The sequence below is a fragment of the Prosopis cineraria genome, unplaced genomic scaffold, assembly GCF_029017545.1.
Source record: "Prosopis cineraria cultivar Desert tree isolate PC_DT_omini unplaced genomic scaffold, ASM2901754v1 PC13, whole genome shotgun sequence".
NCBI lineage: Eukaryota > Viridiplantae > Streptophyta > Magnoliopsida > Fabales > Fabaceae > Prosopis > Prosopis cineraria.
The window spans coordinates 3,807,593-3,823,225 of NW_026555344.1; the positions used below are offsets into that span (position 1 = coordinate 3,807,593).

General features: G+C 34.1%; 1 protein-coding gene and 1 pseudogene across 1 annotated transcript; both read left to right on the forward strand.

Moving 5' to 3' along the window:
• The first annotated feature begins 6,602 nt into the window (after nucleotides 1-6,602).
• LOC129290165 (pectinesterase-like) lies at nucleotides 6,603-8,498 on the forward strand. Its single transcript, XM_054926872.1, has 3 exons — nucleotides 6,603-7,635; nucleotides 7,724-8,085; nucleotides 8,169-8,498. The coding sequence occupies exons 1-3, from the start codon at nucleotides 6,612-6,614 to the stop codon at nucleotides 8,496-8,498; spliced, it is 1,716 nt and encodes a 571-aa protein (XP_054782847.1). The 5' UTR covers nucleotides 6,603-6,611.
• Nucleotides 8,499-11,693: 3,195 nt separating this feature from the next.
• LOC129290927 (pectinesterase 1-like) overlaps nucleotides 11,694-15,633 on the forward strand; it is a 5,102-nt pseudogene continuing 1,162 nt past the window's right edge.

Here is a 15,633-nt window from a genome sequence, read left to right on the forward strand (position 1 = left end):
TAAGCTCTATTTACTCTTAAGCTTCAAGCCCTTTTCAAAGTTTGCAGTTACTGATTGACAGAGAAAATTTCATTTTTCTTTTGCAGGTTCAATCCTCCCACAGATGGGTGAGGGGACAGAAATTCCTTTTCATTTCTTTCATGTCTGTGTAACAGAAGAGCTGTCGAGTAGTACACTGGTGTTTCAATTTCCAGCATCTGCCCACGGTTAAGTGTGCTGCAATTTTGATTGGATTTACAGTTTTGCTGACATAGCTTGTTAATTCTCTGATGTACTTAAATCTGTAAGAATCCAATAATGATTTTTTTTTTTTTTTTAGTGTGTAGCAAAGTTACAAACATCTGTCAAAACCCAGATTATGATAATTATATCTGTCCAAATATTTCATCCTTTTCTTTACAGAAGAAGAGGCGGTTGCTTGAAGATACCCTCATATTTTCCACAAACTAACCTTCCTCACTCTGTAATTAGCCTTTCCCTATACACAGTCTATGCAATTTAATCCCTCAACTAGATTACTAGCCAAGAGAATTTCATTCAAACTTACAAGGATCAAACCTTTGGAATCTTCCAGCAGTAGATTCGGTGTCAGATTTCTTTATCCTATCGGAGATATTATCATCTCCTTCAGTTTTGAGTATTTTTGCCAATACATGACTAATAAAACAAGTTGGAAGCCCAGGTCGGTGAATTCCTCCGTTTGAAAGTTGATGGATACTGTAGTGAAAATCTGCTTGGATTCTTTTCTGAGGAGCATTATTTAGGGTTTGAACCTTGAATTGTGATCAAATGTAATTTTTCAAGACTTCACGAAAAGGTTTCATGCCAGAAAACGAAAATGGACAAGGTTAATTAGGGATGAAGATTTGCTCGCATGACTGCATTATGTTAACTCTGCCTTGCTATAAAAATAATTGAAAATACAGAGCAGTTTATTATAAAAGCCTAAAGGGTACAACCTGTAATGAATAATCCCTAAACAAAATAAAATAGTCGTGTATGTGTGCGTGATTTAAAACAAAATCTCATTTTTCATAATGTCTCTAAGCTCAAGATTTGACCTAGTTAAGTTTCAACTTTCAACTTTCAACAAAGTAACTCTATAATCAGGGCATGGCAATATTAGGTTAATAAATTTAGAATCCAAATTCCACGAACTACGTGATGATTCTCAGAAAAATATTATGCTTACAAAAATGTTAAAAAAAATAAATTGACATTTAATAAAATTAAAATGGAAACAAATACTAAAGTTTTGTTATGAAAAATATATTTCAGATGTGTTTATTAGAAAAGTACTCCTCTATTTAATCGATCCAACGTTCTTCAGATTTTTTTTTTATTCCCTCTGCCTAGATCAAACTTAAAAGAAAAGCTCAGTGATTATCCAATACAGTTTGATTTGTGGCCAACCATAAGACTAGAACTCCTCATCAACAGTTATGCGTATCAATGGAAACCTAGCTTTCAGCCAAACTCTTCCTTGACTAATTTGTTAATCCAGATACACTAATCTTAAACCAAGGAATATTGAACATTTGAAGAAACTTTTGTTATTTTGTGTTAGAGGGGAGGGACGAAATTTAAGTACATATTTTCCTTTTTAATTATTTTGTTAAAATGTTTTATCCAGCTAAAAAAGATATTGTAATAATTCTTTAATCGGAAACGGCTAGTTTTCATCCTTATCTAACTACTTTGTAAGTACTTTCCTATTCAAATTATATGTTAGGAATTTTCATCTAACTGGAAAACAATAGCAAAGGATGTTGCCTACAAATAAGGGAGAATACAAATGAGCAATGAGTAGTGAAATTGACAATTAAACTCAAAATCTTATGACTGAAAGTTTATATAAGTCCTTTCATTTTACTATATATTTTTTTATTAAGTTGAACTATATTTGATGTGAGACTTTTCATATCATTTTAAGCATATTCATACTTTGACGTTGACACTCTAATAATGTCTCTATCAAGTGTGAGCTCATTATCTTCTTTATATTAAAGACACCAAAAACATCAATTCTCCACCATCTAACTAAGGCAACCCCAATTTTTTTTGCTTTAAAAGATGGTGCACAAAAATTCTTTGGCAAAACTAGAGTTATTTGCACAACCTAACTTTGAATGGCATGCAATTACAAGCTTTCAACATCATCTTTTCACAAGTGTCAAATGAAATTAAGCTTCGGTGCCACTTGTCAAAATGCAAAAATAAAACAAAACAAGAAGCAAAACCCAAAACAGAGAAAGAACAAATAGGAAGTCTATATTTGTTTGGTTTGTTAATTTCTAAAGCCTTGAATCAACAACTAACACAATTAAGAGGTTATTAAATGGAATCACTATCAATGATGACAAGGTATTATATGTAATAGTCCTCACCCCATCTCACTAAGGTAGGAGAGGTTAAAGGCTCGATCCCTGAGAAGATTCTAAAAGACTTCTTTGGTGAAGTGAAGAATAACCCATGTACTATTATAAGAAAAGTCACACGTGGGCCCGTAAGGGGACACGTGCCACTACCGTATTTGCCAGCGTAAAAGGAGCTATGCTGTTATATAAAAAATATGTTTTTGAGCCTTCTCAAACTCGAACCTCCAACCTCTACCTCAGGGATCGAGCCCTCAACCTCAACCTCTCAATGATACCAGGATTGGCCACAACCTCACTAAGGCAGAAGATATTGGGGGCTCGATCCTTGAAAGGTTCTAAAAGACCTTTTTAGTGGAGTAAAGAATAACCCATATACTACCGTAGGGAAAGTCACACGTGGGCCCGTGAGGGGACACCTGCCACCACCGCTTTCGCTAACATAAGGGGCTGAGGGCCGTGCTATTACATATATATAGGGAGAGCTTAAAAGAAAGCAAAAGGAAAGGTAGAGTTGATACCCAAATTTGAGCACGAAAGAATTAGTTGGTCTAAGAAATTATAAGGTGTTAATCTAGACTTGAAAAGTCTTGATGACAATATTAATGATGACAAACTGAAGGAGCTACTTTTGACATTTAAACTATTACATCATGCAAGGTTATGCGTGATTCACTTAGACATAGCAAGTTTTGCTTTTGTGGCTTGTTCTACTCCTTAGCAAGCAAGTAAAGCTTTAAAGGAAATGAGTGATAAAATGGTAGGTCAAAAACCTCTTTATATTGTTGTGGCTCAATGCTCAATGAAAAGAAGAGATGAAGGGCATGTACTCATTTGGTTTAGATATGTGTACATGGTAGAATTGTACTAATTCATATGTACTATAATTCCTATATATCATCATAGAGCACCTACCCTTGCCCCTCGACAATTGTACTATAATTAGGAAACACGCGGATTGATACCATATCAATTAGCTACTTTTGATTTCCAACAACAACTCTAGCCTAAAATGTTTTTTGGTGTTGCTCTAAATTTTATTATGTTACATTCTTAAGAATGGGGAGCAACTACTTAAAAAATAGGAAGAAAGAACAAATAGGCAAGAGCCATGGAATAACATTACATCTTGCTCATGTGTTATCTCCTTTGTATTTGGGTAGTTACTTCTTATTCTTAACAAGTGGTGTTAGAGTACAAAGAACCTAGTAGGAATAGCTAGTGTCATGAAGGTTAATGCCAAAATATCTATAAGCAAATAAATGTTATACAACATAGAGATGTGCAGAGAACCTAGGATGAGGAGAAATGTTCCCAAGCATAGAGAGCCATGCATGTGTTCTAGAAAGGTTCCGCTTGGGCAAAGGATGTGTTTTTTACAAGGTTGAAATTTCCAACATGTGTAGCAAAACCAGATGCTATATAGAAACTCCAATCAAGAGTTTAGATCATCGATAACACTCAAAATGACATGGGCCTGCCTATTGTTCTTCAGGTCTTGTATGTGAGTTTGGGTGTGAACATTAGCTTTGGCCTTTGCTATACCAAAAAATCAGTGCATGATGCTAGGTTAACATCTATATCCCTTCAGTAAGCCTCTTGCACCAAACTGTACAGCAAAAGTTATAAAGGTGTTGCTAGAAATGGATCCATCCAAATTTATCCATCTCAATGAACATCTCATTGAATATCCTATATATATATATATATATATATATATCAACTTAAACGCACTCACACTTAAGCATAATAAAAATATGTTAATATGAGAACATCAATTGATAGTAATTAGTCCCAACACATAACAAATAACAAGGAATTAAATGACACAATTTGAATTACATGAAATTATTCACAGCCTACTTCAAGGAAAGATATAATATTATTTTTATTTATATTTTGGTATGAATTTACTTTTTATCAAGGACAATCTTATATAGAAATTTAAATGTTCAAAAATCAAATTCAATTTCTAAAAAAAGCTCCCCAGGTAATCGAACTCATGAAGGCATCCTCCAACCTTAATAACATGATAAAATTATCTTTTATTGATTTTTAAATTATAAAAGCTCGAATGCACCTCAATGTCCATCCAAAAGTAAACAAGTGCACTTTTGTTGCGTGTATTTATATATGCGCGCGCGTCTGGATATCCTCTCCATGCATGCTCTCCCTCAATACTCATCCTTATTAGTCTATTAACTGTCGATAATTTGCTGTAACTCTATAATTAGTGTTTTTGTTTTTCTCATGCCCAATATTAGGTAGTACATGCTTGGATAAGCTCTAAAATCAATTTTAGATGTCAAAACCATAGTTTTTTTAAAATATATCCAAATACCGGCTTATATATTAAAATCAATTATAAATCTAGAATCATATTTTTTTTAAAAAAAATATCTAAACACTCACTATATATATCAATTATGAATCCAAAACTATAATATTTTTAAAAATATTCAAATACATTTATATATATCAAATTAATTATGAGCTTACATACACCTAGATATTAAAGATAGCATGGTCATATAAAAAATTAGGGAGATTACATTTCAGAAGCTTCTCCATATTGCTTTCATCAAATCCACATTCAAGGGCATTTTAGAAGTACTTCCCAAAAATTAATTTGGAATCAAATTGAATACCCAAACGATTTTCCACTTTCTAAAAACGCTTTAGAAAGTGATAGTGGTGGGAAAAACAAACCGGCCCTTAGCACTCCACGATCAACGTTCTATCTACATCTCCAGATTAATAGAGTAAAGGGGGTTCTAGTTGCTTAAATACAGTATGGTTCATTTTGAACCAATGTGACCCAGTATCTTGATGGTTCTCACCGACAAATAAAAAATATAATGCTGATAGAAATGCTAAAATAAATAAAGATTAAAATAACCAATATACTAAAATATTAGGAGACGAAAAGTGCCTTTGCGTGTCGATTGGGAAATTACTTATATTTAGTCGAGCCAACATTCTTCAGTGTTTATGTATCTTTCTACTCCTTTTGCCCGTAGAAAGAAAAACAAAGTGATGACCATACGGAGTCTCTGTTTCTGTGGCCAATTACCATAAACCTAATAGACGTATCAATGTGAACCTAGCTAGCTTCCAACCAAACTCATCCGATCCTTCACTAATTTCAATGAAATAACTAATAAAAAACGAACCATTCAAACGAAGTAATATTAAACTCAGATGGATTTTTCCATTTTTAGTATTAATTTGTCAGATCAGTTACACGAAGAATCTTGAATATTCGAAGATTTTTTTTTTTAAATTGCAAGACGCTAGAGAGATAAAAATTAAAGTAATGAAATATTTTCCTTTTCTAATTTCGTTAGGAAAGAATATGTTGTAATTCTTAAATCAGAAACTGCTATATCCGTCCTTGTATCTTTCCATTTTTTAGCATTAGCACATAATTTGCCATTTCTATAAATGTATTTGGGTGAAAAAGATCATACCCCTCCTCCGTCACAAATTATAAAATACTTTTAGATAAAATCTTATATATCAATAAAATTCATTAAATATACTTTACAACCTTACTTTGTCAAGACAAAATAAAAATTTTTAAAATTACCCTTTATTTAATACTCCATTGATAAAGAAATATTGAAGAGAGGAAACATATGAAAAGGATAATATTGAAAAATTATCATTTATGAAACTTTATTTTTATTAAAGTATCTCATATTTTGGAATGTTGAATATTTTATAAAAGTATTTTATAATTTAAAACAAAAGGAGTGTGATAATGATTGAGTTGAGGAATTATTTTTTGGGCCAAATATGCTGAGGAACTGAATGTCGCATTCTTAAATCGCATGGTATCACTCAGAGGAGATTACCTCCGAAAGAAGATAGTATTCTTTTCCATCTATCTTGATCTGAATTTATTTTCTCAAGGACACTCTTGAAATAGAAACTTAAATGTATTGTAAGTCAATTTCAGCATCTTCTAAAAAAGTTTGTTCTGCAGCAAATCAAACTCGTGAAAGGCATCTTCCATTTCTAATAACTAAATTTAAGGAGGCCAAAAAACTATAACAGGTAAAATCATTTTGGGTCCAAAATACTTGATGAAACGTACTTTATCTTTATCTATCTATATATACACAGACACACATGGGCACGTGTGGACTTGCTTCTATACTGTATAATTTTCTTCTCTCCCACTAGCTTAGCTTCTTGCTCTCTGCAGGTAATTAAAAACTCAAACCATCACTCATGACCAAAGTAAAACAAGCCTTCGCCGGAATATCCCAATATTACGGCAAGAGCATTCCCATGTCCAAAAAGAACAAGAAGCTCTTCTACTTGGCCTTCTTCACTTTTCTGCTTCTCGTTTCCATTATTACTGTTGCCATTGTCGTCCGAGTTAGCACTGACAATGTTCCTTTCACCCGATCACACGCCGTCGTCAAAGTCTCTTGTAGTTCCGCATTGTACCCTGAACTTTGCTTCTCTGCCATTGCCGCCGAACCCGGCTTCACCGAGAAAGTCTCTTCGCACAAAGACGTCATACAACTGTCCCTTAACATCACTATCAGAGCCGTACAGAATAACTCCGTCTCCCTCAAGAAGCTCCAAACGAGAGCAGACCTCACAAAGAGAGCTCAAACCGCTCTTGAAGATTGTTTGAAGATCATTGACCACACCCTCTATGCACTTCGCGGGTCCATCTCGTATCTCAACGACTCCAGTTATCACGCCGATGACCTCAAGACTCTCGTCAGCTCCGCCATAACGGACCAAGAAACCTGCCTGGACGGATTCTCCCACGATGACAAGGACAGGAACGTGAGGGAAGGACTGGGGGACGGGCACTTGAACGTGGAACGAATGTCCAGCAACGCGTTGGCGATGATCATGAACATGACCGACACTGAAGATTCCATTACTAGCGGAAAAATGATGGAAGTAGAGGAAGAGGATGGGATTACGTGGCCGGAGTGGATTTCGACGGCAGACCGTAGGCTTCTACAAGCTTCAACAGTGGATGCAGATGTGGTGGTCGCAGCAGACGGAAGCGGGAACTACACGACGGTGTCGGAGGCGGTGGCAGCAGCGCCGGAGCAGAGTAGCACCAGGTATGTGATAAGTATAAAAGCGGGGGTGTACAGTGAGATCGTGGAAGTGCCGAGTGAGAAGACGAATATCATGTTTGTGGGAGATGGAGCAACGACCACTATCATCACAGGAAGCCAAAATGTTGTTGACGGGAGCACAACCTATAGTTCTGCCACAGTGGGTAAGCCATAATACGTGCACACACACTGATACTAAACATCAAGGTAATTAAATATTATAATAAGCATGTGGGTGCGGGTGTGTTGCAGCGATAGAAGGAGATGGATTCTTGGCGAGAGACATAACGTTCGAGAACACGGCGGGTCCGACGAAGCACCAAGCGGTGGCTCTGAGAGTGGAAGGCGATCTCTCAGCATTCTACAGATGCAATTTTCTTGGATACCAGGACACTCTCTACGTCCGGATCAATCGGCAGTTCTTCGTGAACTGCCTCGTCGAAGGCACCGTCGACTTCATCTTTGGCAATTCCGCTGTCGTGTTCCAATACTGCGACCTCCGAGCTCGGCTTCCCTTATCAGGACAGAAGAACGTAGTCACTGCACAAGGACGAGTAGACCCCAACCAGAACACCGGCATTGTCATCCAAAATTGCACCATCAGAGCCACTCAGGTATTATGCAGATTACACATTTTTGATAATCAAAAGAAGAAAGTATATCATTAATCTTTGATGATGCATGTATATATATGCAGAGTCTGGAGGCAGCGAATGGAAGCGTGGAATCGTACCTTGGTAGGCCATGGAAGGAATACTCGAGGACAGTGATAATGGAGAGTTATATAAGCGATATAATAAACCCAGCTGGGTGGTTGGCTTGGAATGGGACGTTTGCATTGGACACTCTGTTCTATGGCGAGTATCAGAACACTGGACCTGGTGCTAATACTTCTCAAAGAGTTCATTGGCAAGGCTTTAGGGTTATTACCAGTGCTTCCGAAGCTCTAACTTTCACTCCTGGAAGCTTCATTTCTGGCTCAACCTGGTTGGCCTCTACTGGGTTTCCATATGCCCTTGGACTTTAATTTCATTTATACCCTCAAGGTTAACTTAATCTGGGTTTGAGTTCGGTACTATATGTATAGTGTTGCTAGCCCAGATCAATGAAATCTTTAATTTGTTATAAGCCTCTATAAAAAAGTATCTGCCTACCCCGTTGGCTCTGTAATTGAAAGAGTATCTTTTTTAATTAAATATATATATATATATATATATTGAACTTGCTTCCTTGTCTGTCAAAAGGTTCACACATGAAGCTGCCGATTTTTATTTTTTTAACCAGCAAAAAAGCTTCACACCATCAAAGCATAACGAGGTTCAGATACACATAAATTAAATAGCAGCAAACGAAGGAGCACTAAACAAACAAGTAATGGCTAGAGAAACAAACAGACTGGATTCCCTACGTACCGTCGTACAGGCACTAAGTGCTTATCCTATTTAAGCAATTGAAATCACACTCCATCAAAAATTAATAAATGAGTGAGTTTATTTAAATTGAGATTTCAATGACTTAGATAAAAAGGATACTCAATGCCTATACTAAGAACACGCACCAAATCCAAATCCGTGAAATCAATGTTGCCTTTCCGTTCGGCTTCTTCAAAACACTGGTCTATTGATCAAGTGGCGCTGATAAATTTTTGTCATGGTAAAGTGGTAGCTTCGGGGGGATTAAGTTAATGCTTATAAGATTTAAATTCCATGACCTTTTTTCTTAGCGCTCAAAATAGTTAAAGCCTTTTTGATTTTTTCCCCCCTTATGAGCTTCAATATTCAAACCTTTAGCTTAGACTAATCTAGTTGATAAGGCCCCATATGAATAGGGTGGGGTTAGGCATTATCCTTGCCGAGTGCCTAACTTAATGTACAATTCAAACCAACCTTATGCCCGAGTGTACATTTGAGTTGGATTTGCTCGAACAACTCAAAAAATTTGGAAATAATTTTTTGAAAGATATATCAAAAATTTTCTTTGAAAAATATATAAATATTATCATTTAAAATATATTCTTTATAAAACTAATCATAATCAAAAGTAGCTTTTTTAATTCCGTAGATCAACAACTATAATTATTTTTATATAATATTAAGTTAAAAACAAATTTTGAATTTTGGAAGATATTAAAAAATTTTAATAATAAGAAATGTTCAAAAAATCTTAAAAATAATATAGTTCATGATAACTCTCAACAAAAAATAATGTCTTAAAATAAATATTATTCACAAAGTTAAAAAACAAAAAATGGCATATGTTCTGACCGGGTTTGTTAGGGTAGGTTTGACCCCTCTTCAGTACCCGGCCTGTTTTGCTTCGAATTTGAATGGCTCAAGCAGGATCAGGCTTTCGAGCAATGTGTGTGGCCCTACTAGTTGACAACTAGTGGTTATAACCCCCAAGAATTTAATTGTTGCTGCATATACTCAGAGCTTAAACTAAAGATCTCTTATTAAATTAGATGAATCCTTTTATTAGTTGATCCAAATGCCTGAATGGTTAAAATAGTTAAGGGCTTTTGATAGTGTTAATAGGATCAATTTTTAACTAAATGAGAAAAATATACCTTGACCACTACATAAATAATACAATTAAAATGTGAAAGCGTTTTGTATATAATTAGTTTATGTGGATTCATGGTATGTGAGTTGTAATTGGGCAAGACATAGATGATATGGTATTTTTTAAAGACCCCTTGACCAGACTTATTTTGAATTAAAGCTCCTAAACTTTTAAAATATTACTATAGTTCAGGAATCTTGATTTCATATTAAATTTTTGAGAGAAATGACAAAATCACCCTTCATTTAAATTAATATCATAACTACCTTATTTTACTTGTTCATTTACCTATAAAATGTTATTTATTACCTCTACATTGTTTATTTATTTACGAATTGTTGTTCATTACTTTACTTCACTTGCTGATTGCTCTATTTTACTTGATTTCATTTCAGGTGTTTAAATCATCTTAAGATGACTTGTTGTTCATTTACTTATAAATGATATTCATTACCTTATTTCACTTGTTCATTATCAGATTTTCACTTGATTTCATTTAAAAAAATAAACAAGTTAAGTAACATAATAAATAACATTTTATGAGTAAATGAACAAGTGAATTAAGAAAATGAACAAATAAGGCAAGACATTTCTAATATTGATATAAATGAGAGCCAATTTTGTCATTTTTTTAAAAAAATTTAATATCAAATTAGGGCCTCTAGACTACAGTGATATTTTAAAAATTTAAAAGTTTTGATTAAAAATAAGTCTGATCAAAAAACCTTTATTGATATTTTTCCTATTTTATTTTGAGAGAATGGATCATAAGGTGGATGTAGGGCCTAAAGCATCCTTGATTTTGCTTGGTTTATGGTCAACAAATCAGCACAGACAATATGACCCCACATTGTTGGCCCTACTGATTTCATGCCCGACCCTTCTTGCGGGCAACTCATGAATAACCTCTCTCTTCGTGTAAAATAAATAAATATTTTTGATCAAGCAATAATTATCAAGTAGGAAGAGCGATAAAGAGGTCCAGAGTGACTAATTAATTTAAATTAAATTTGAATATTAAATTTTAAAAATTTATAAATTTAACTCTCAATTTTATAAATTTACTGTAATAAATTTATAATTTACGTTTTAAATTTTAATAAAAATAAATTTATTTATTTTTTAATTATTTTAAAATTTAGGACATAAATTATAAATTTATCATAATAAAATTATAAAATTAAAAACTTACCATTTTTAAATTTAACATTTTAAAATTTAATTTAAATTAATTAATTCTCTTGAAATTTACATATCGTTCCTCTAACATGTTGTCAAGAGTTTAATCCCCCGCGCCTTTTTTACTTTTTTTTTTTTGTTTTAACTTGTCATGAGTATGAAAAACATCATGTTCAGAAAAGACAAGATCTGTCAGAGAAATGCCCTTATTAAAAAAAAAAACTCTCATTCAATAGTCATATATATCATTGGTACTCTCAACTTCTCATCCGCTCATTTTCACTCCTTCCACCTTATCTGATCTCCTTCGCTACACATTTTGTGTATTTATTTTAATTTAATCTTGCTACTGCTATTTTAATTAAATTAAAAATTATAATTCATGAAAAAATTATATATATTGCGAATTTAGTATGTACCAACTTATACTGGCAGTTAAAAAGCCACCGACAGTTCCAAGCTGCGTGTTGTGCTCCAATATTTTGCTACATAAATCATTTTATCTCTTCTCCTTAAACTGGCCACATCAACTCCTTCTGTTACCAAAACTCCATTTTGTCAACTCTTGCATTGACCACCTATGAGCAAAACTAACCAAGTCTCCGCCGGAACACTGGATTCCGGCAACCACATTCCCATGTCAAAGAAGAACAAGAAGCTCTTCTTCTTCGCTTCCCTCACTACTCTGCTCCTTGTCTCCGCCATTGTCGGCGTTTCCGTCGGAGTTAACTCCCGCAAAAACTCCGGCGATGGCCTCCACAATGTCCATTCGAGAATGGCACACGCAATTGTCAAAAGCGCTTGCAGTTCCACCATGTACCCCGATCTCTGCTTCTCCGCCATCGTCACTGAACCCGGCTTCGCTCGGAAAGTCTCCACCCACAAAGACATCATAGAACTATCCCTCAACATTACCATCAGAGCCGCACAACACAACTACTTCAACGTCAGGAAGCTCCAAACCAGAAAAGGCCTCACAAAGAGAGAGAAAATCGCTCTTCACGATTGCTTAGAAACGATTGACAACACCCTGGACGAGCTTCACCGAGCCATCGCCGACCTCGAAGACTCCGGTCATCACGCCGACGACCTCAAGACTCTCATCAGCGCCGCCATAACCAACCAAGAGACCTGCCTGGACGGGTTTTCCCACGACGGCGCTGATAAACACGTGAGAGAAGGGCTGATGGACAGGCAACTTCACGTGGAACGCATGTGCAGCAACGCACTGGCGATGATCAAGAACATGACGGACAGTGAAGTGTCGATGAGAAATAGAAAATTGACGGAGGTGGATGAGGCGGCGGACGGGGTAAGGTGGCCGGAGTGGCATATCGGCGGGAGACAGGAGGCTTCTGCAGGCGCCGACGGTGACTCCAAATGTGGTGGTGGCAGCGGACGGGAGTGGGAATTACAGGACCGTGGCGGAGGCGGTGGCGGCGGCGCCAGAGGGGAGCAGCACGAGGTATGTGATAAGAATAAAAGCAGGAGTGTACAAGAGAGAACGTGGAAGTGACGAAGAAGAAGACGAATATAATGTTTGTGGGAGACGGAAGAACCAACACTGTCATCACAGGAAACAGAAACGTCGTTGATGGAAGCACAACCTTTCACTCCGCCACTGTAGGTAAGTAGAAAGCATTATATATCTCAATCGTCGTTCCTCGATCCGTAAAAACATATTTGTGTACACATTTTCTTTTGTAATTACTTTAAAAGGAATATACGCATGATGAGTTTAGGCCGTAAACAAAAATATTTTGGCATGGCAGTCTAAATAAGTTTCTGGATATATTTTATTATTAGTATAAACTAATGCAATCAATTCATGGCAAATTAAAAATATTTAACATGGTTAGTGTTGATTTACATTTATATGTTTAAAATACATAAAAATCGTCTAAACTTCTTAAATGATTTATGCTTTTGGATATTGGAGTCAATTGCCTATATGCCTGCGAATTGGACCAGGTCAGAGGTCCGTAGGCTTCAAGGCGTAGTAAGAAAAAAAAAAAAAAATTGGGGGACAGCTCATGCATGTATATGCACGGAAATGAAATAGTCTTTGTCTGTCTGATGGATCTCCTTCATGACTTGTGAAGTCTTCAACTTAATTTTCAAACTACTTCTTCCATACAATTATGAGCCAGCATTCTTCCTTTTCTTCATTACAAAACTTTTCTCAAAATGTGGGAGCATTTACCAATTAAAGTTAGCACAAGTTGTGAGTCCCATATCATTTAAACAATTCAGTAAAAGTTTGAATTACAATTTTTGTGTTTGTAATAATTAGTTGAGAGAGCCTTACCATTTACTTTTGGTGGTAGTATCTTGAGGAAAATATTGATCTCTGCTGTTCACAGAGCTTAATCATTATGCTTATCAAAATCTTGATCTATTTTACAATATGTCACTTTCTCCAGTTCTTTTATAAGGTTATGTTATCTGCTTTTCTTTAATTAAAAAATTAGTTAAATGCCAATATTTTTATAACTTTTCAAAATCCATTTTTGATTAGTATATACACTCCCTCCATTTATATTTATAAGAGAAAAAAATTATATCACATAATTTTAAAAAATCAGTTAACTATGTTGATTGTATCTAAAAATAAAAATTGAACTACAGTACCTTTTATTTATTATGTTAATCAAGTTTGATTAATTGTTTTTTATAACTATGAATGATAAAATTATAAGGGTTAATTTAATAAGTTTACAATAAATGTTTATTAAAAAATATAATTTTATTTATATAAAAAATAAATTAAAAGTAATAATTTATCCTATAAATAGAAACGTGAGGAATAATTGATTAGGGGGGAGAGATGAGATGGGAAAAAAGAAGTTACATTTTAGAATTAATTGATGGTCCATTTTATAATCACACATAAATATACGTGTGTATCATTAATTACTTTTTTTATTTTTATTTTTTTTTATTTTTTATATATGAGAAGGGTAAAATGCCACGTGCAAGAGAAAATACTTTTAAAAGTTATGCATTTAATAACGGAAAATTGATTTTTTTTTCCTTTTTCAGACGCATCAATAATTTAGCCACCATTCATTGCACCCGGTGGCAATAAATTCACTAAATGCTCGTATAGATATGGATGCTTTTAAATTTATGACATGATATTACTGCACTGGCTGGATTGAAGCTATCAACTTGAATGTTTCTTGTCGGAGTATCTAATTCATGGAAATGTCATTAATTGTGAATTTGTGGATAGACTATAGATATGGAGGAGGAGCTAGTTTAATTTAATGTTTAAATTGCACAACAAAAATATGGTTCAACTTTTGAAAATGTTTGTTTGAAGGCCAAAATAATTCGGAGGAACGCAAGTGGACAAAGATTATCGGGTTGCATTTTTAATGTGCACTATTTTTTTGTTGGCAAAAAAATCATTTCTAATTTTTAATATAGTATTTTGACATATCGATATGTATATCACATGATAAATGCTACAGAATCCCACAATTTGTGTTATTTTGACCAGAAAAAAAAAAATCCCTTTTCAAGTCTGTTTAAGTGCCATGCATTGTGTTACCATATATTTATCATAATGCATTGTGTTATGATATACTTTTTTCATCTCAAATTATAAAATATCTTTAGATAAGTTACATATACTAATAAAACTTATTAAATATAATTCATAACTTTACTTTTTTAAAATAAAAATATAAATTTTTAAAAAATTCTTATTTAATACTCTATTTATCAAAGAATATTAAAGAAAAAATATAATGAAAATAATAGTATTATTAATAAAAAAATTTTTAGTTTTTATATTTTGAGACGTTGAACTTTTTTTAAAACTATTTATAATTTAAAAGGATGAGAGAGCATTATCTATTTAGATAATTTATTATGTTAAGATTGCGTAAGATAATATATTTTTACACATTGACTGGCGACTGATATGAAAGTTAATTAGGCTCATCTCAATCACATCGCATATATGCTTTTCTTATGTTTTAGTACCATGATATCAATGATCACCAATTATTCGCCTTACATGTAATTTGGATGAAAAGACTGATTAATTGAAAGAAAATTTCGTTTTAACCATTCTAAATCAAAGTTTGCTTAAAAAGCTATATAATTTTGCGAGAAAACAAAATTCACTTCTAATTTGGATTAAAATAAAAATAATATAAACATAAAACCTACTGCAAGGAAAAAAATTAAATCTCCAAAGATTTTTTTTACTGTTAATTATAAATGCGGTTTTATTTTAATTTGGATTCTCTTCTAGTTTAATTATGTTTATTTTCTGAGTTAGACTTTACCATCTTATTCTCATACCGATGAGCGACTGTGTTATACGTTGCAGCTGTAGTAGGAGAACGATTCTTGGCTCGAGACATAACCTTTCAAAACACGGGCCGGTCCGTCCAAGCACCAGGCGG

Coding starts and splice junctions, on each gene's coding strand:
- LOC129290165 (XM_054926872.1), top strand. CDS start 6,612: ATGACCAAAGTAAAACAAGCCTTCGCCGGAATATCCCAATATTACGGC. Junction 7,636..7,723: donor CTATAGTTCTGCCACAGTGG/GTAAGCCATAAT, acceptor GGTGTGTTGCAG/CGATAGAAGGAGATGGATTC. Junction 8,086..8,168: donor GCACCATCAGAGCCACTCAG/GTATTATGCAGA, acceptor ATATATATGCAG/AGTCTGGAGGCAGCGAATGG.